The sequence below is a fragment of the Haliotis rubra genome, unplaced genomic scaffold (genome assembly GCF_003918875.1).
Source record: "Haliotis rubra isolate DU_JTF1 unplaced genomic scaffold, ASM391887v1 Scf1611, whole genome shotgun sequence".
In the NCBI taxonomy this organism is placed as follows: Eukaryota; Metazoa; Mollusca; class Gastropoda; order Lepetellida; family Haliotidae; genus Haliotis; species Haliotis rubra.
Genome location: NW_025765572.1, coordinates 40,194 through 61,606, shown reverse-complemented (window position 1 = coordinate 61,606; position 21,413 = coordinate 40,194). Strand labels below are relative to the sequence as shown.

The 21,413-nt window shown below is 45.4% G+C and overlaps 1 protein-coding gene across 1 annotated transcript in view; it reads right to left on the bottom strand.

Annotated features, from left to right (window-relative positions):
• The window catches only part of LOC124271576 (protein unc-93 homolog A-like), a 45,799-nt gene that overhangs the window by 10,104 nt on the left and 14,282 nt on the right, over positions 1-21,413 (bottom strand). The window contains exons 2-5 of the mRNA XM_046706728.1: positions 20,545-21,100; positions 13,958-14,124; positions 10,901-11,140; positions 4,695-4,830 (exon numbers count right to left, since the gene is read on the bottom strand). Coding sequence (XP_046562684.1) covers positions 4,695-4,830; positions 10,901-11,140; positions 13,958-14,124; positions 20,545-21,100 — 1,099 coding nt within the window. The remainder of the gene's footprint in view (positions 1-4,694; positions 4,831-10,900; positions 11,141-13,957; positions 14,125-20,544; positions 21,101-21,413) is intronic.

Sequence of the window (21,413 nt, the reverse complement as noted above, 5' to 3'; positions counted from 1 at the left end):
AACACAGATGGAGGCAAGGACACAGACACAGATGGAGGTGGAGATACCGACACAGATGGAGGCAAGGACACAGACACAGATGGAGGTAGAGATACTGACACAGATGGAGGCAGTGATATAGACACAGATGGAGGTAGAGATACCAACACAGATGGAGGCAAGGATACAGACACAGATGGAGGTAGAGATACAAAGACAGATGGAGGCAAGGATACAGACACAGATGGAGGTAGATATACCAACACAGATGGAGGCAAGGCTACAGACACAGGAGGAAGCAGGATTCAGACACAGATGGAAGCAGGAACACAGACACAGATGGAGGTAGAGATACCGACACAGAAGGAGGCAGGGATACAGACACAGATGGAAGCAGGGATACAGACACAGGAGGATGCAGGGATATAGACACAGATGGAGGCAACGATACAGACACAGATTGTGGTAGGAACACAGACACAGATGGAAGTAGGGATATAGACACAGATGGAGGCAGGGATACAGACACAGATGGAGGCAGGGATCGAGACACAGATGGAGGCAGGGATACCGACACAGATGGAGGCAGCGATACAGACACAGATGGAGGTACAGATACAGACACAGAAGGAATGGAATATGCACAGATGGAGCACAGATGGAGGTAGAATACAGACACAGATGGAGGGACAGGAATGGACAGACAGACACAGATGGAGGCAAGGACAAAGAGACACAGATGGAGGTAGAGATACGACACAGACACAGATAGAGAGACACAGCAAGGACACAGACACAGATGGAGGCAGAGATGGACAAAACACAGATGGAGGCAAAGGATACAGTCACAGATGGAGGTAGAGAGACACAGATGGAGGTAGAGATACAGAGACACAGATGGAGAGCAGGGATACAGACACACAGATGGAGGAGAGAGATACAGGACACAGATGGAGGCAGGGACACAGATGGTGGCAGGACACAGAACACACAGATGGAGGTAGAGATACTGAGACAGACACAGATGGAGGCAAGGACACAGACACAGATGGAGAGTAGAGATACTGACACAGATGGAGGCAAGGATACAGTCACAGATGGAGGTAGAGATACCAACACAGATGGAGGCAAGGATACAGACACAGATTGAAGCAGGGACACAGACACAGATGGAGGTAGGGATACCGACACAGACGGAGGTAGAAATACCGACACAGATGGAGGCAAGGATATAGACACAGATGGAGGTAGAGATACAGACACTGATGGAGGCAGGGACACAGTCACAGATTGTGGTAGGGACACAGACACAGATGGAGGTAGAGATACAGACACAGATGGAAGCAGGGATACAGACACAGATAGTGGCAGGAATACAGACACAGATGGAGGCAGGGATACAGGCCCAGATGGAAGCAGGGATACAGACACAGATGGAGGCAGGATTCAGACTCAGATGAAAGCAGGGATACAGACACAGATGGAGGCAGGGATACAGACACAGATGGAGGCAGGGATATAGACACAGATGGAGGTAGAGATACCGACACAAATGGAGGCAAGGACACAGACACAGATGGAGGCAGGGATATAGGCACAGATGGAAGCAGCGATACAGACACAGATGGAGGCAGGGATACCGACACAGATGGAGGCAGGGATACAGACACAGATGGAAGCAGGGATACAGACACAGGAGGATGCAGGGATATAGACACAGATGGAGGCAGGGACAGAGTCACAGATTGTGGTAGGGACACAGACACAGATGGAGTAGGGATATAGACACAGATGGAGGCAGGTATACAGACACAGATGGAGGCAGGGATAGAGACACAGATGGAGGCAGGGATACCGACACAGATGGAGGCAGCGATACAGACACAGATGGAGGTACAGATACCGACACAGAAGGAATGAGGGATGCAGACACAGATGGAGGTAGAGATACCGACACAGATGGAGGCAGGTATACAGACACAGATGGAGGCAGGGATGCAGACACAGATGGAGGTAGAGATACCGACACAGATAGAGGCAAGGACACAGACACAGATGGAGGTAGAGATACAAACACAGATGGAGGCAAGGACACAGACACAGATGGAGGTGGAGATACCGACACAGATGGAGGCAAGGATACAGACACAGATGGAAGCAGGATTCAGACACAGATGGAAGCAGGGACACAGACACAGATGGAGGTAGAGATACCGACACAGATGGAGGCAAGGACACAGACACAGATGGAGGTAGAGATACCGACACAGACGGAGGTAGAAATACCAACACAGATGGAGGCAAGGATATAAACACAGATGGAGGTAGAGATACCGACACAGATGGAGGCAAGGACACCGACACAGATTGAGGTAGAAATACCGGCACAGGCGGAGGCAGGGATACATACACAGATGGAGGCAGGGATGCAGACACAGATGGAGGTAGAGATACCGACACAGATGGAGGCAGGGATACATACACAGATGGAGGCAGGGATGCAGACACAGATGGTGGGAGGGATACAGACACAGATGGAGGTAGAGATAAAGACACAGATGGAGGCAGGGATGCAGACACAGATGGAGGCAGGAATGCAGACACAGATGGAGGTAGAGATACAGACACAGATGGAGGCAGGGATAAAGACACAGATGGAGGCAGGGATGCAGACACAGGTGGAGGCCGGGTTATAGACACAGATGGAGGCAGGGATACCGACACAGATGGAGGCAGGGATACAGACAGAGATGGAGGTAGAGATAAAGACAAAGATGGAGGCAGGGTTATAGACACAGAGGGAGGTAGAGATACCGGCACAGGCAGAGGCAGTGATGCAGACACAGATGGGGGCATGGATATAGACAAAGATGGAGGCAGGGTTATAGACACAGATGGAGGCAGGGATACAGACACAGATGGAGGCAGGGATACAGACACAGATGGAGGAGGGGTTATAGACACAGATTGAGGCAGGGATACAGACACAGATGGAGGCAGGGATACAGACACAGATGAAGGTAGAGATAAAGACACAGGGAGGAAGGGTTATAGACACAGATGGAGGTAGAGATACCGGCACAGGCGGAGGCAGGGATGCAGACACAGATAGGGGCAGGAATATAGGCAAAGATGGAGGCAGAGTTATAGACACAGATGGAGGCAGGGATACAGACACAGATGGAGGCAGGGATACAGACACAGGTGGAGGCAGGGACATATACACAGGTGGAGGTAGAGATACCGACACAAGCGGAGGCAGGGATATATACACAGATGGAGGCAGGAATGCAGACACAGATGGAGGTGGAGATGTAGACACAGATGGAGGCAGGGATAAAGACATAGGTGGAGGCAGGGATGCAGACACAGATGGAGGCAGGGATAGAGACACAGATGGAGGCAGGGATACAGACACAGATGGTGGCAGAGATAAAGACACAGGTGGAGGGAGGGATAAAGACACAGATGGAGGCAGGCATACAGACACAGATGGAGGCAGGGATACAGACACAGATGGAGGCAGGGATACAGACACAGTTGGAGGTAGAGATAAAGACACAGATGGAGGCAGGGATGCAGACACAGATGGAGGCAGGGTTATAGACACAGATGGAGGCAGGGATACAGACACAGATGGAGGGAGAGATACAGACACAGATGGAGGGAGGGATAAAGGCACTGATGGAGGCAGGGATAAAGACATAGATGGAGGCAGGGATACAGGCACAGAGGGAGGCAGGGTCATGTACACGGATGGAGGCAGTGATGCAGACACAGGCGGAGGCAGGGATACATACACAGATGGGGGCAGGGATACATACACAGATGGAGGCAGGGATACAGACACAGATGGAGGCAGGGATACAGACACAGATGGAGGCAGGGATGCAGACACAGATGGAGGCAGGGATACAGACACAGATGGAGGCAGGGATACAGACACAGGTGGAGGTAGAGATAAATACACAGATGGAGGCAGGGTTATAGACACAGATGGAGGCAGGGATACAGACACAGATGGAGGCAGAGATACAGACACAGATGGTGGCAGGGATAAAGAAACAGATGGAGGTAGAGATACCGACACAGATGGAGGCAAGGACACAGACACAAATGGAGGCAGGGACATAGACACAGATGGAGGTAGAGATACCGACACAGATGGAGGCAGGGACATAGACACAGATGCAGGTAGAGATACAGACACAGGCGGAGGCAGGGATACAGACACAGATGGAGGCAGGGATACAGACACAGATGGAGGTAGAGCTACCGACACAGGCGGAGGCAGGGATACAGACACAGATGGAGGCAGGGATACAGACACAGATGGAGGCAGGGACATAGACACAGGCGAATGCAGGACCAGAGACACAGATACAGATGGAGCCGGGAACATAGACACAGATGGATGCATGACCAGAGACACAAACCCAGATGGAGGCAGGGACATAGACACAGATGGATGCATGACCAGAGACACAAACACCGATGGAGCCGGGAACATAGACACAGATGGATGCATGACCAGAGACACAAACCCAGATGGAGGCAGGGACATAGACACAGATGGATGCATGACCAGAGACACAAACACAGACACACATGGAGGTAGGGACAAATGCAGGGAAGTAAACAAAGACGATTGCGTGGACAGGGACACAGACAGAACGTAATAAGATACAGTAGTATTCTTATTCTCACGTACATACCCAGAATGAAGAACGGAATGTGTCCAACGTATTGAACCATGCGGCCAAATATGAAAGAACACAGTGCATCTACCACTCCATAGCAGATCATGATGTATCCCACGTTGGATATGCCCATTGAACACGTGATGTAGGACTGAAAAACAATTTAGCTACACTGAATATTGTTCATGTTACTTTGACATGAAGTCCTTTAAGACTTTTCGAGGCTGTAACATTAGACAATAATGATTATGGCCACGTCAGCAACTAGTTTACAATGCATATACACAAGTATTGTGTGTTGCTTTACGTGTCTTATAATGTCTTGATCTCTGTGGTATGTACACCTGTGTGATGTGTACAGCGATGGTTGTGTGTTGGTACATGCGTTACGTTGCCTTATGTTGCGTAGCGGAACATGTGTAAGCTGGATCAAAATGTGGTATGTCGCTTTCATTTGTGAACGTTGGAGCGATGGAGCATATCATCTGTTCATGTTGAGAGTGGCACATGTCTGATGCAGGTTCATGTTGAGAGTGGTACATGTCTGATGCAGGTTCATGTTGAGAGTGGCACATGTCTGATGCAGGTTCATGTTGAGAGTGGTACATGTCTGATGCAGGTTCATGTTGTGGGTGGTACATGTCTGATGCAGGTTCATGTTGAGAGTGGCACATGTCTGATGCAGGTTCATGCTGTGGGTGGTACATGTCTGATGCAGGTTCATGTTGAGAGTGGCACATGTCTGATGCAGGTTCATGCTGTGGGTGGTACATGTCTGATGCAGGTTCATGTTGAGAGTGGCACATGTCTGATGCAGGTTCATGCTGTGGGTGGCACATGTCTGATGCAGGCTTATGTTGAGAGTGGCACATGTCTGATGCAGGTTCATGTTGAGAGTGGCACATGTCTGATGCAGGTTCATGTTGAGAGTGGCACATGTCTGGTGCAGGTTCATGTTGAGAGTGGCACATGTCTGATGCAGGTTCATGCTGTGGGTGGTACATGTCTGATGTAGGTTCATGCTGTGGGTGGTACATGTCTGATGCAGGTTCATGCTGTGGGTGGTACATGTCTGATGCAGGTTCATGCTGAGAGTGGTACATGTCTGATGCAGGTTCATGTTGAGAGTGGCACATGTCTGATGCAGGTTCATGCTGTGGGTGGTACATGTCTGATGCAGGTTCATGCTGTGGGTGGTACATGTCTGATGCAGGTTCATGCTGTGATGCAGGTTCATGTTGAGTGGCACATGTCTGATGCAGGTTCATGCTGAGTGGTACATGTCTGATGCAGGTTCATGCTGTGGGTGGTACATGTCTGATGTAGGTTTATGTTGAGAGTGGCACATGTCTGATGCAGGTTCATGTTGAGAGTGGCACATGTCTGATGCAGGTTCATGTTGAGAGTGGCACATGTCTGATGCAGGTTCATGTTGAGAGTGGCACATGTCTGATGCAGGTTCATGCTGTGGGTGGTACATGTCTGATGTAGGTTCATGCTGTGGGTGGTACATGTCTGATGCAGGTTCATGTTGAGAGTGGTACATGTCTGATGAAGGTTCATGTTGAGAGTGGCACATGTCTGATGTAGGTTCATGCTGTGGAGTGGCACATGTCTGATGCAGGTTCATGCTGTGGGTGGTACATGTCTGATGCAGCTGTTCATGTCTGATGCAGGTTCATGTTGAGAGTGGTACATGTCTGATGCAGGTTCATGCTGTGGGTGGTACATGTCTGATGCAGGTTCATGCTGTGGGTGGTACATGTGTGATGCAGATTCATGCTGTGGGTGGTACATGTCTGATGCAGGTTCATGCTGTGGGTGGTACATGTCTGATGCAGGTTCATGCTGTGGGTGGTACATGCCTGATGTAGGTTCATGCTGTGGGTGGTACATGTCTGATGTAGGTTCATGCTGTGGGTGGTACATGTCTGATGCAGGTTCATGCTGTGGGTGGTACATGTCTGATGCAGGTTCATGCTGTGGGAGGTACATGTCTGATGTAGGTTCATGCTGTGGGTGGTACATGTCTGATGTAGGTTCATGCTGTGGGTGGTACATGTCTGATGCAGGTTCATGCTGTGGGTGGTACATGTCTGATGCAGGTTCATGCTGTGGGTGGTATATGTCTGATACAGGTTCATGCTGTGGGTGGTACATGTCTGATGCAGGTTCATGCTGTGGGTGGTATATGTCTGATGTAGGTACATGCTGTGGGTTGTATATGTCTGATGTAGGTTCATGCTGTGGGTGGTACATATCTGATGCAGGTTCATGGTTTTGGTGGCACGTGTCTGATGCAGGTTTATGCTGTGGGTGGTACATGTCTGACGTAGGTTCATGCTGTGGGTGGCACGTGTCTGATGTAGGTGTGGGTGGTCTGATGCATGCTGTGGGTGGTACATGTCTGATGCAGGTTCATGCTGTGGGTGGTACATGTCTGATGCAGGTTCATGCTGTGGGTGGTACATGTCTGATGCAGGTTCATGCTGTGGGTGGTACATGTCTGATGCAGGTTCATGCTGTGGGTGGTACATGTCTGATGCATGGTTCATGCTGTGGGTGGTACATGTCTGATGCAGGTTCATGCTGTGGGTGGTACATGTCTGATGCAGGTTCATGCTGTGGGTGGTATGGTGGCACGTGTGCTGATGCAGGTTTGCCTGCTGTGGGTGGTACATGTCTGATGCAGGTTCATGCTGTTGGTGGTACATGTCTGATGCAGGTTCATGCTGTGGGTGGTACATGTCTGATGCAGGTTCATACATGTCTGATGTAGGTTCATGCTGTGGGTGGTACATGTCTGATGCAGGTTCATGCTGTGGGTGGTACATGTCTGATGTCTGATGCAGGTTCATGCTGTGGGTGGTACATGTCTGATGCAGGTTCATGCTGTGGGTGGTACATGTCTGATGCAGGTTCATGCTGTGGGTGGTACATGTCTGATGCAGGTTCATGCTGTGGGTGGTACATGTCTGATGCAGGTTCATGCTGTGGGTGGTATATGTCTGATGCAGGTTCATGGTTCTGATGCTTCATGCTGTGGGTGGTACATATCCGATGCAGGTTCATGGTTTTGGTGGCACGTGTCTGATGCAGGTTTATGCTGTAGGTGGTACATGTCTGACGTAGGTTCATGCTGTGGGTGGCACGTGTCTGACGTAGGTTCATGCTGTGGGTGGCACGTGTCTGATGTAGGTTCATGCTGTGGGAGGTACATGTCTGATGTAGGTTCATGCTGTGGGTGGTACATGTCTGATGTAGGTTCATGCTGTGGGTGGTACGTGTCTGATGTAGGTTCATGCTGTGGGTGGTACATGTCTGATGCAGGTTCATGCTGTGGGTGGTACATGTCTGATGCAGGTTCATGCTGTGGGAGGTACATGTCTGATGCAGGTTCATGCTGTGTGTGGTACATGTCTGATGCAGGTTCATGCTGTGGGTGGTACATGTCTGATGCAGGTTCATGCTGTGGGAGGTACATGTCTGATGCAGGTTCATGCTGTGGGAGGTACATGTCTGATGCAGGTTCATGCTGTGGGTGGTACATGTCTGATGCATGGTTCATGCTATGGGAGGTACATGTCTGATGCAGGTTCATGCTGTTGGTGGTACATGTCTGATGCAGGTTCATGCTGTGGGTGGTACATGTCTGATGCAGGTTCATGCTGTGGGTGGTACATGTCTGATGTAGGTTCATGCTGTGGGTGGTACATGTCTGATGTAGGTTCATGCTGTGGGTGGTACATGTCTTATGCCGGGTTATGCTGTGGATGGTACATATCTGATGCAGGTTCATGCTGTGGGTGGTACATGTCTGATGTAGGTTCATGCTGTGGGTGGCACGTGTCTGATGTAGGTTCATGCTGTGGGTGGTACATGTCTGATGTAGGTTCATGCTGTGGATTGTACCTGTCTGATGCAGGTTCATGCTGTGGGTGGTGCATGTCTGATGTAGGTTCATGCTGTGGGTGGTACATGTCTGATGCAGGTTCATGCTATGGAAGGTACATGTCTGATGCAGGTTCATGCTGTGGGTGGTACATGTCTGATGCAGGTTCATGCTGTGGGTGGCACGTGTCTGATGTAGGTTCATGCTGTGGGTGGTACATGTCTGATGCAGGTTCATGCTGTGGGTGGTACATGTTTGATGCAGGTTCATGCTGTGGGAGGTACATGTCTGATGTAGGTTCATGCTGTGGGTGGTACATGTCTGATGCAGGTTCATGCTATGGGAGGTACATGTCTGATGCAGGTTCATGCTGTGGGTGGTACATGTCTGATGCAGGTTCATGCTGTGGGTGGTACATGTCTGATGCAGGTTCATGCTGTGGGTGGTACATGTCTGATGTAGGTTCATGCTGTGGGTGGTACATGTCTGATGTAGGTTCATGCTGTGGGTGGTACATGTCTTATGCTGGGTTATGCTGTGGATGGTACATGTCTGATGCAGGTTCATGCTGTGGATGGTACATGTCTGATGTAGGTTCATGCTGTGGGTGGTACATGTCTGATGCAGGTTCATGCTGTGGGTGGTACATGTCTGATGTAGGTTCATGCTGTGGGTGGTACATGTCTGATGTAGGTTCATGCTGTGGGTGGTACATGTCTTATGCCGGGTTATGCTGTGGATGGTACATGTCTGATGCAGGTTCATGCTGTGGATGGTACATGTCTGATGTAGGTTCATGCTGTGGGTGGTACATGTCTGATGCAGGTTCATGCTGTAGGTGGTACATGTCTTATGCCGGGTTATGCTGTGGATGGTACATGTCTGATGCAGTTTCATGCTGTGGATGGTACCTGTCTGATGCAGGTTCATGCTGTGGGTGGTACATGTCTGATGTAGGTTCATGCTGTAGGTGGTATATGTCTGATGTAGGTTCATGCTGTGGGTGGTATATGTCTGATGTAGGTTCATGCTGTGGGAGGTACATGTCTGATGTAGGTTCATGCTGTGGGTGGTACATATCTGATGCAGGTTCATGGTTTTGGTGGCACGTGTCTGATGCAGGTTTATGCTGTGGGTGGTACATGTCTGATGCAGGTTCATGCTGTGGGTGGTACATGTCTGATGTAGGTTCATGCTGTGGGTGGTACATGTCTGATGTAGGTTCATGCTGTGGGTGGTACATGTCTTATGCTGGGTTATGCTGTGGATGGTACATGTCTGATGCAGGTTCATGCTGTGGATGGTACATGTCTGATGTAGGTTCATGCTGTGGGTGGTACATGTCTGATGCAGGTTCATGCTGTGGGTGGTACATGTCTGATGCAGGTTCATGCTGTGGGTGGTACATGTCTGATGTAGGTTCATGCTGTGGGTGGTACATGTCTGATGTAGGTTCATGCTGTGGGTGGTACATGTCTTATGCCGGGTTATGCTGTGGATGGTACATGTCTGATGCAGGTTCATGCTGTGGATGGTACATGTCTGATGTAGGTTCATGCTGTGGGTGGTACATGTCTGATGCAGGTTCATGCTGTAGGTGGTACATGTCTTATGCCGGGTTATGCTGTGGATGGTACATGTCTGATGCAGTTTCATGCTGTGGATGGTACCTGTCTGATGCAGGTTCATGCTGTGGGTGGTACATGTCTGATGTAGGTTCATGCTGTAGGTGGTATATGTCTGATGTAGGTTCATGCTGTGGGTGGTATATGTCTGATGTAGGTTCATGCTGTGGGAGGTACATGTCTGATGTAGGTTCATGCTGTGGGTGGTACATATCTGATGCAGGTTCATGGTTTTGGTGGCACGTGTCTGATGCAGGTTTATGCTGTGGGTGGTACATGTCTGACGTAGGTTCATGCTGTGGGTGGCACGTGTCTGATGTAGGTTCATGCTGTAGGTGGTACATGTCTGATGCAGGTTCATGCTGTGGGTGGTACATGTCTGAATCAGGTTCATGCTGTGGGAGGTACATGTTTGATGCAGGTTCATGCTGTGGGTGGTACATGTCTGATGCAGGTTCATGCTGTGGGTGGTACATGTCTTATGCCGGGTTATGCTGTGGATGGAACATGTCTGATACAGGTTCATGCTGTGGATGGTACATGTCTGATGCAGGTTCATGCTGTGAATGGTACATGTAGGTTTGTATCCCGTTATAGGACGTGTGTCATGTAGGCGTATGCATATATATTGCGTTATAAGTCATGTTGCTTGCAAAGTAGCAAACGAGCATTCCCCAAAGCAAAAACAAAATTGTGCAACCCACCCGTGTGAAGTCTCCAGTGATGAAAGCTTGTTCCACCCCGCTGTAGATTGTCAATGGGATAAGCAGCTTCTGGTAGTGGGATTCTATCAGGTGTTTAAATGTCGAGATTAGAAGACGGGGCGACACTTTTTTGCTAGTCTTATTGTCATCCTTGTCGAGGTTGATTCGGTCGAGGAAAAGGATGACAGTGATAGCGGCAAGTACGGCAAATCCTGTATAGATTCCACAGACAATGTACACCTGCAACATGACGAACAGGCATACAACAACAAGAAACAAAACGAGCATTCATGATCACCTACAACATAACACCAACTCTTACGCCATCTGTAACACAAACAGTCATACCACACCTGCATTATAACATCAACTCATACAACACCTGCATCATAACATGAACTCGTAAAACACATCCATTATAACATCAACTCGTACAACACCTGCATTATAACATCAACTCGTACAACACCTGCAGCATAACATCAACTCGTACAACACCTGTAGCAAAACATCAACTCGTACAGCACCTGCATTATAACATCATCTCATACAACACCTGCATAATAACATCAACTCATACAACACCTGCATTATAACATCAACTCGTACAACACCTGCAGCATAACGTCAACTCGTACAACACCTGCATTATAACCTCAACTCATACAACACCTGCATTATAACATCAACTCGTGCAATACCTGCATTATAACATCAACTCGTACAACACTTGCAACATACCATCAACCCGTACAACACCTACATCATAGCATCATCTCGTGCAACACCTGCATTATAACATCAACTCGAACAACACATGCACTATGACATCAACTCGTGCAACACATGCACTAAGGCATCAACTCGTGCAACACCTGCACTATAACATCAACTCATACAACACCTGCAGCATAACATCAACTCGTACAACACCTGCATTATAACATCAACTCGTGCAACGCCTGCAGCATAACATCAACTCGAACCACATCTGGATTATTACATCATCTCGTGAAACACCTGCATTATAACATCAACTCGTACAACACCTGTAGCATAACATCAACTCGTACAGCACCAGCACCATAACATGATCTTATACAAAACATTCATTATAACACCAACTCGTGCAACACATGCACTAAGGCATCAACTCGTGCAACACCTGCACTATAACATCAACTCGTACAACACCTGCAGCATAACATCAACACATACAACGCCTGCAGCATACCATCAACTCGTGCAACACCTGCATTATAACACCAACTCGTACAACACCTGCAGCATACTATCAACTCGTACAACACCTGCATTATAGCATCATCTCGTGCAACACCTGCATTATAACATCAACTCGTACAACACATGCACGATAACATCAACTCGTGCAACACATGCTCTAAGGCATCAACTCGTACAACACCTGCACTATAACATCAACTCGTACAACACCTGCAGCATACCATCAACTTGTACAACACCTGCAGCATAACATCAACTCGTACAACACCTGCAGCATAACATCAACACATACAACGCCTGCAGCATAACATCAAGTCGTGCAACACCTGCATTATAACATCAACTCGTACAACACCTGCAGCATACCATCAACTTGTACAACACCTGCATTATAACATCAAGTCGTGCAACACCTGCAGCATAACATCAACTCATACAACACCTGCAGCATAACATCAACTCGTACAACACCTGCAACATACCATCAACCCGCACAACACCTACATCATAGCATCATCTCGTGCAACACCTGCATTATAACATCAACTCGTACAACACATGCACTATAACATCAACTCGTGCAACACATGCACTAAGGCATCAACTCGTGCAACACCTGCATTATAACATCAACTCGTACAACACCTGCATTATAACACCAACTCGTACAACACCTGCAGCATAACATCAACTCGTGCAACACCTGCACTATAACATCAAATCGTGCAACACCTGCACTATAACATCAACTCGTGCAACACCTGCAATATGACACCAAACCTTAAATCGCCTGTAATAATTCACCAGCCCTTGTGTTTATTCCGCACCGGCTGTATCTAAGTCATGTCTGTTAGCAGGAGGGATAGTCCCCCTATGTTGGTGGGAAGGTAGTTCCTTTCTGTCTTTTCTGTTGATAAACGTCCACTTACAGTTAATGTCTGGACTATTTATTCATTGATGAATATTACGAATGATGTTTAACCCATGAGCATCTCTTGTTTGGCGAATAATGTTAAATTTCACGAACTTGTATTAACTGTTGTACCTATCCGTTGTCTACTATCTACCCAAACCCTAGTATGTTTCATTGAACTATAAGTTCTTTTTTCTCGAAGGTGTATTTGCGTGTGCGCGTGTAGAGTATGGGTACTACAGGACAGTTCTGGGGAGCATTGTCATGGGAATGGCAGGTTCGTGGCAGCGCAGCCTCTGTGAAGCGCTCTTATAATATCAATCTCTCGGTCGAATTATTGTAAATGATCGCGTTTCACTTCGCCCTTTGTCAAATAGTTTCCATCTATGTCCTCTGTCCCTTTTCATGTTCTTTTGCAGAAAGTAACAAAGTCAGCCAGACATATGCCTTCGCCTTCTTGTTCATATTTTGTGTAGATTGCTTTTAAAATTCTGTTTGTGGAGACACTATTACGAACAAAGACGGAATTTAGGGAAAGACAGTGAAGGTGCAAAGAGGATAAATGTAAAATTAATTCCGGATTTTTACATCAATATCTGATATGTCTACCATGTTGGGCAATACGTGCACGACATCCTAGTCTCATACTGTTGATAAACTTAATTCCCTTGGTATTTCCTGCCATTCAGTTTTAAGAGCTGTCCCGAGTTGGACCACGTTGGGGGCTATGGCGTACAATCTCCACGACATTCCAGGTATTCCCTTACATCTTTAGCAAATGGTGTGGTTTTCAAATATGCATTAAGGTGGGAAAGTTCGTTTGAACCCCGTTTTTACGTACAGGGTATATGTAGGCTGGGAATATGTTCAGACTGTTCAAGGCAACAACTGCCCCCTACCTTGTCCTCCACTGGTCTATCCAGGTTGGTATTGTCGGTGAAGTTGATGCTTTGCGGGCAGAAGTTTGCCCCGCACTCCTGTCCAGTGTTTGTAGTGTTTGTAGTGTTTGATTCTGTTGATTCTTTCTTGAAGATCGTGGATGAAATAAGGTTGCCCCACACCTGACCTGCAAACAAAGTGCACAGTATTACATTGGTGATGTTCCTCTATCTTCCAGGCAGATTCATCGTTTACAGCATGTACTGCAATCTAATCTTCAACACATTGATTGTCTATGGTCCATCAGTCACGGACAACCAAATATACGTTGTTTAAATGTTTTTGAAACGATTAAAGTACTAATAGAAATCCAGAGGACTCTTCCTCGTTGGAATATACAATGTATATTTCAACGCATATTTATGTAATTCACAATATGATTAGGATTGTGTATTCTTATCCTACAGACCTCAGACTGCTTAATTAGGCTGCTGTTCATCTACAGACATGAATATTTTCCTGAAATTATTCTTACACTATTCTTAAAGGTTAAAAAGGCTCCTTTGAAACTTCAACTTTGTAGGACATCTACGTTTAAAATGTTCGCGGAAGCGTAAAGAATTTGCGGGTCATGGAATAGTATAAACTATGACATCAACAGTTAAACTCTGACACTAACACTTAAATTACAAAGGCATTCCCGCGAAACATGACAATGTTCACTTGGAAATGTGTGTGCTCGGGAGCACCCCGCTGAAAGGGCAAGTATTTGTGGTGCTCTTAAATAGCTTGACAAACAGATTCTAAAGGCGGTTGACACGCAGACAGGGCAGTGGGATCATTATTTGCCAGTATGCGATGTAGACACAGAAGTGTACGTGAGCATTGTAGGACTGTATCATATATAGATTTGGCTGTAACCATGGCTAAACCATGCTTCTACACACTAGTGTTTTTCAAACTACAGAATGTACAACAAAACACACCGGAAACCACAAACGAGATTATTGAATTGCGTTTTCCTTCATAATAAATACCATCGGTTTCCTGACTCAATTTTGATAATTTAGCTCAATTTATAAGCACCACTTTTTCATTTACGAAAAACATGGTAGAGGGGGCACTGTATGTCAGTATGTATACCAGGAGTGGACGTCAGTATTCAGGAACTATATGGCCCTTTCCATAACATGACCTTTATTGACGGTTTCAACGTTCTGGCAAATGTTCAACATTGAAACGTCTTTCCACATTTCAGCGATAATATCAACTAAGGTTCAACATTAACTATAACATATTCTGTTGCTTAGGACCTTTTCATACAGTTAAATCTAAAATAAATAAATTTACAAATGTAAATTAAGAAAATGATGTTCTAGATGAACCACTTCTTTCATCACTAACCACAGTCTCCGATGATCATTACGTCTTTTTCAGTTACTGCAGACAATCCCAAATGATCAACCACTTCTTTCATCACGAACCACAGACAGTCCTAAATGATCAACCAATTCGTTTATCACTAACCACAGACAGTCCTAAATGATCAACCAATTCGTTTACCACTAACCACAGACAGTCCCAAATGATCAACAGTGTCTTTTATCAATGATCGAAGATACTCCCCAATGTCTTTTTGCCTGGAAGTTTGAATCTGGTGTGGTGAACAAAGGAGATAGTTCAATGTATATACTTTATCCAGTGCTTAGTATCACTTGTTTTACATGAATCGCTAACCACAGGCAGTCTCCTATCATCAACTTATATTCTTATCGGTAACTGCAGATTGCCTCGGATATACATCCACCTTTTTATGAGTATTTGAGCACAATCTCAATCATTGATCTCATTGTAAACTGCAGATAGCCTCTAATGACAAATACTTGTATTCTTACTGAAGACAGTTCCAGTTGATAACTACTTCCATCATTCACTGCATGCAGTGTCTTCATTCACTTTTCCTTATCAATAAGTGCAGACTGTCCCCAATTGTAAGTTATTTGTTTTATTACAATCTGCATTACTATGTCCGACAAACAACTACATATATCTCTTATCAATTACTGCAGAATGTCCGACTCATCAAATACATCGCTTATCAATTACTGCAGAATGTCCGACTCATCAACTTCATCGATTAGCAATTACTGCAGAATGTCCGACTGATCAACTACATCGCTTATCAATCACTGTAGAATGTCCGACTCATCAACTACATCGCTTATCAATTACTGCAGAATGTCCGACTCATCAACTACATCGCTTATCAATTACTGCAGAATGTCCGACTGATCAACTTCATCGATTAGCAATTACTGCAGAATGTCTGACTCATTAACTACATCGCTTATCAATTACTGCAGAATGTCTGACACATCAACTACATCGATTAGCAATTACTGCAGAATGTCCGACTCATCAGCTACATCGCTTATCAATTACTGCAGAATGTCCGACTCATCAACTACATCGCTTATCAATTACTGCAGAATGTCCGACTCATCAACTACATCGCTTATCAATTACTGCACAATGTCCGACTCATCAACTACATCGCTTATCAATTACTGCAGAATGTCCAACTCATCAACTACATCGATTATCAATTACTGCAGAATGTCCGACTCATCAACTACATCGATTATCAATTACTGCAGAATGTCCGACTCATCAACTACATCGCTTATCAATTACTGCAGAATGTCCGACTCATCAACTTCATCGATTAGCAATTACTGCAGAATGTCCGACTCATCAACTACATCGATTAGCAATTACTGCACAATGTCCGACTCATCAACTACATCGATTAGCAATTACTGCACAATGTCCGACTCATCAACTACATCGATTATCAATTACTGCACAATGTCCAACTCATCAACTTCATCGATTATCAATTACTGCACAATGTCCGAGTCATCAACTTCAGCGATTATCAATTACTGCACAATGTCCGACTGATCAACTACATCGCTTATCAATTACTGCAGAATGTCCGACTCATCAACTACATCGCTTATCAATTACTGCAGAATGTCCGACTCATCAACTACATCGATTAGCATTTACTGCAGAATGTCCGACTCATCAACTTCATCGATTAGCAATTACTGCAGAATGTCCGACTCATCAACTACATCGATTATCAATTACTGCAGAATGTCCGACTGATCAACTACATCGATTATCAATTACTGCACAATGTCCGTCTCATCAACTTCATCGCTTATCAATTACTGCACAATGTCCGACTCATCAACTACATCGATTAGCAATTACTGCACAATGTCCGACTGAGCAACTACATCGATTAGCAATTACTGCAGAATGTCCGACTCATAAACTACATCGATTATCAATTACTGCACAATGTCCGACTGATCGACTACATCGATTAGCAATTACTGCACAATGTCCGACTGATCAACTACATCGATTATCAATTACTGCACAATGTCCGACTCATCAACTACATCGATTATCAATTACTGCACAATGTCCGACTCATCAACTACATCGCTTATCAATTACTGCAGAATGTCTGACTCATAAACTACATCGCTTATCAATTACTGCAGAATGTCCGACTCATCAACTACATCGATTAGCAATTACTGCAGAATGTCCGACTCATCAACTACATCGATTAGCAATTACTGCAGAATGTCCGACTCATCAACTACAGCACTTATCAATTACTGCAGAATGTCCGACTGATCAACTACATCGCTTATCAATTACTGCACAATATCCGACTCATCAACTACATCGCTTATCAATTACTGCAGAATGTCCGACTCATCAACTACATCGATTATCAATTACTGCAGAATGTCCGACTCATCATACTACATCGATTAGCAATTACTGCAGAATGTCCGACTCATCAACTATATCGATTATCAATTACTGCAGAATGTCCGACTCATTAACTACATCGATTAGCAATTACTGCAGAATGTCCGACTCATCAACTACAGCACTTATAAATTACTGCAGAATGTCCGACTCATCAACTACATCGCTTATCAATTACTGCAGAATGTCCGACTCATCAACTTCATCGCTTATCAATTACTGCAGAATGTCTGACTCATCAACATCATCGCTTTTTAATTACTGCAGAATGTCCGACTGATCAACTTCATCGATTAGCAATTACTGCAGAATGTCCGACTCATCAACTACATCGATTAGCAATTACTGCAGAATGTCCGACACATCAACTTCATCGCTTATCAATTACTGCAGAATGTCCGACTCATCAACTACATCGCTTATCAATTACTGCACAATGTCCGACTCATCAAATACATCGCTTATCAATTACTGCACAATGTCCGACTCATCAACTACATCGCTTATTAGTAACTGCAGAATGTCCGACTCATCAACTTCAGCGATTAGCAATTACTGCACAATGTCCGACTGATCAACTTCATCGCTTATCAATTACTGCACAATGTCCGACTGATCACTTACATCGATTATCAATTACTGCAGAATGTCCGACTCATCAACTACATCGATTATCAATTACTGCACAATCTCCGACTCATCAACTACATCGCTTATCAATTACTGCAGAATGTCCAACTCATCAACTACATCGCTTATCAATTACTGCAGAATGTCCGACTCATCAAATACATCGATTATCAATTACTGCAGAATGTCCGACTCATCAACTACATCGCTTATCAATTACTGCAGAATGTCCGACTCATCAACTTCATCGATTAGCAATTACTGCAGAATGTCCGACTCATCAACTTCATCGATTATCAATTACTGCAGAATGTCCGACTCATCAACTTCATCGATTAGCAATTACTGCAGAATGTCCGACTCATCAACTTCATCGATTAGCAATTACTGCAGAATGTCCGACTCATCAACTACATTGCTGTCTATGACAACCGGAGATTAAATACATATAAATGCTTATCTCTTATCAGTACCATTTACGCCTTGGTTTATCCCTGGCTTCTATTTTTCTATTGTTCTTGGCACCAATTAACCATTGGCTTTAACCGAAGCATTGTTACCTTATCACGTTTACTTAGGGCCGTGAAGCTCTGAGTATTGAAGTATATAAACGAGTGAAATGTAGCACACGCTGTGCAAGAAACTATCCTCATCTTTTCGTTTTGTCTGATGTGTTTGACACGGTGTATGATGATATGTGGAGGCCAATCAGTGGTTGCAATACATGAGATTAACGATGTTTCAGCGTGTGCGTATGTAAATACTACATCCCTGCAAGAAGCCGGCAAGTGTGACGAGACCGGTTTCAGAGATATTGTCTTTACTCTAAATCCCCTTTGTGTTGACTTCAAGTGCACATTTCTGTGTACATTACGTGCTAACCGCGTAAGAATGTCCTTGTCAAAGATTTGTCCAGTCAGTGGCGGGAAGGGATCCATACGACCCTGGAAACAAGCGCGACCCAGCATCACAACACTGGTGTGACTTGTACGGAATGTAGATCTACTCTTGTACTCTGTCACCTCGGACGAAACAACTCCACATATTGATCAGGCTGCCCTACTCCCAATCCACAACATCCCTCGGGGTATCAGTCTCTGTCTAATCCACTATCTTCAAATAGTTTTCTTAAAAGTTATTTTTCTAGCTAAGAATTCCGTCTCTTAAATCCTCCATTCCGTCTCTTAAATCCTCCATTGCAGTCCTTACCTGACCCGTTTCAAAAACACACAAACACACAAACATACAAACATACAAACACAAACACACACGCAAACACACACATAAAAACACACACAAATATACAAACACACACGAAAACACAGAGTCAGTAATTACATTCAGGATATCGACTGACAAATGATGTTGATGCCAGACTTCGACCTGGTCGACAAAGTTGACACACAAGACAGTTTAAATTTCATCAAGTCGACTGTGTTACGAAATTTTAGTCACAGTACTTCTCAAACTGAAGACGAACTTCGCAGAGCTACATGTGTATGAGTGACTGGACCGACGATCGTTATGGATTATGCAGATGATACTTGGATTATGCCTTGCATGCCCTACGTCCACGTGTTATCATTGTCAAGAGCGCTGACCCAATCGTCGTTTTCGAGTGAATCAAGGTTTATTTTGACTACCTTGACAGCCGCAACAGAAAGTGGCGTAAACGTCAGACCGAACGACCTGAACGGGCAGAACACCATTATATGTCATTCACGGATGTGTCACTGGGCCGTACCACCGTGCCAATTCACTGAGCTGTACCACCGTGACAACATCCTGGAGACACACGTGGAGCCAGTTGCACGCCCACATGGACTTCATTTAGTGTTACAAGATGACAAGGTAAAGGACATCCAGAGATCGGAGTGCTACTGAGCTTCCAACAGGACAACATGACTACCTTACCATCGCCATCACCATGAAACAAGTTTGGCAAATCTACTCTCTCTCTCTCTCTCTCTCTCTCTCTCTCTCTCTCTCTCTCTCTCTCTCTCTCTCTCTCTCTCTCTCTCTCTCTCTCTCTCTCTCTCTCTCTCTCTCTCTCTCTCTCTCTCTCTCTCTCTCTCTCTCTCTCTCTCTCTCTCGGTTGAAGACAAGAGTTACTCACTTGTTTGAAAAATCATGAAGAAAACACCAAAGAAAGCATTGATGACGGCATCTTCTGTTTTTCCAGTCATTTTAGCATACCAAACTCCAGTTTGTGTGAGATAAGTGCATTTAGCGGACCACAATGGTGCAGCTCCAAACCCCAGGATAACAGCAGCAGGCGCCATGGTACCCCACACGGGGTAGAAGTTGGCGCACATGTACAGGATGTAACCCAGCATTGAGAGTGGTATGGTCCACTTGCAACCAAGATGTGCGATCAAGAAAGGTGGAACAAATAGACACGATACTACTAACGCGCCATACAAGATGGAGAGACTGCCCGATCCCACCCCGCTCCTCATGTTGAGGCTAGTTTGGAGGTTAGACATGGACTGGAAGGCTGTAAACAGGAAAAGGAATCCCACGCTCACAACCAGCAGATTTTTAATGACTTTCATTTTGGTAAATTTTAAAGTGAGCATTTCGGCCGGGTCTTGCTTCTCAGCACTTTTCTCAGGGAGTTCCATAGCTTCTGTGTAGCTTGGAGGAGTCTCCTTTCCCTTTTCATTTGTCATCTGTAAAACACAAACATGCATTAGTCTGTTGGACATACAAAGTTCTTTTATTACAAGTATTTTATTTGTTCCTTTTCTCTGATACAGAAACAACAAGGTGATCAAGAGGAAGATTGTGGTGACAAATAGCATTTCAAAATCAAAATGGCTTTCAGAGAGAAAGGTGAATTTCAGCACTCGCCCCTAACAAAATAAGCTTGAAACAATACAGAAATAGATACGTCTGCTCGCAATTTCATTACTTACAGTCGGGTGCATTTATAAGGCCTTGTCCCTCAAGTATTGCAACCTCATGGGTAGGTACAGAGTAGGT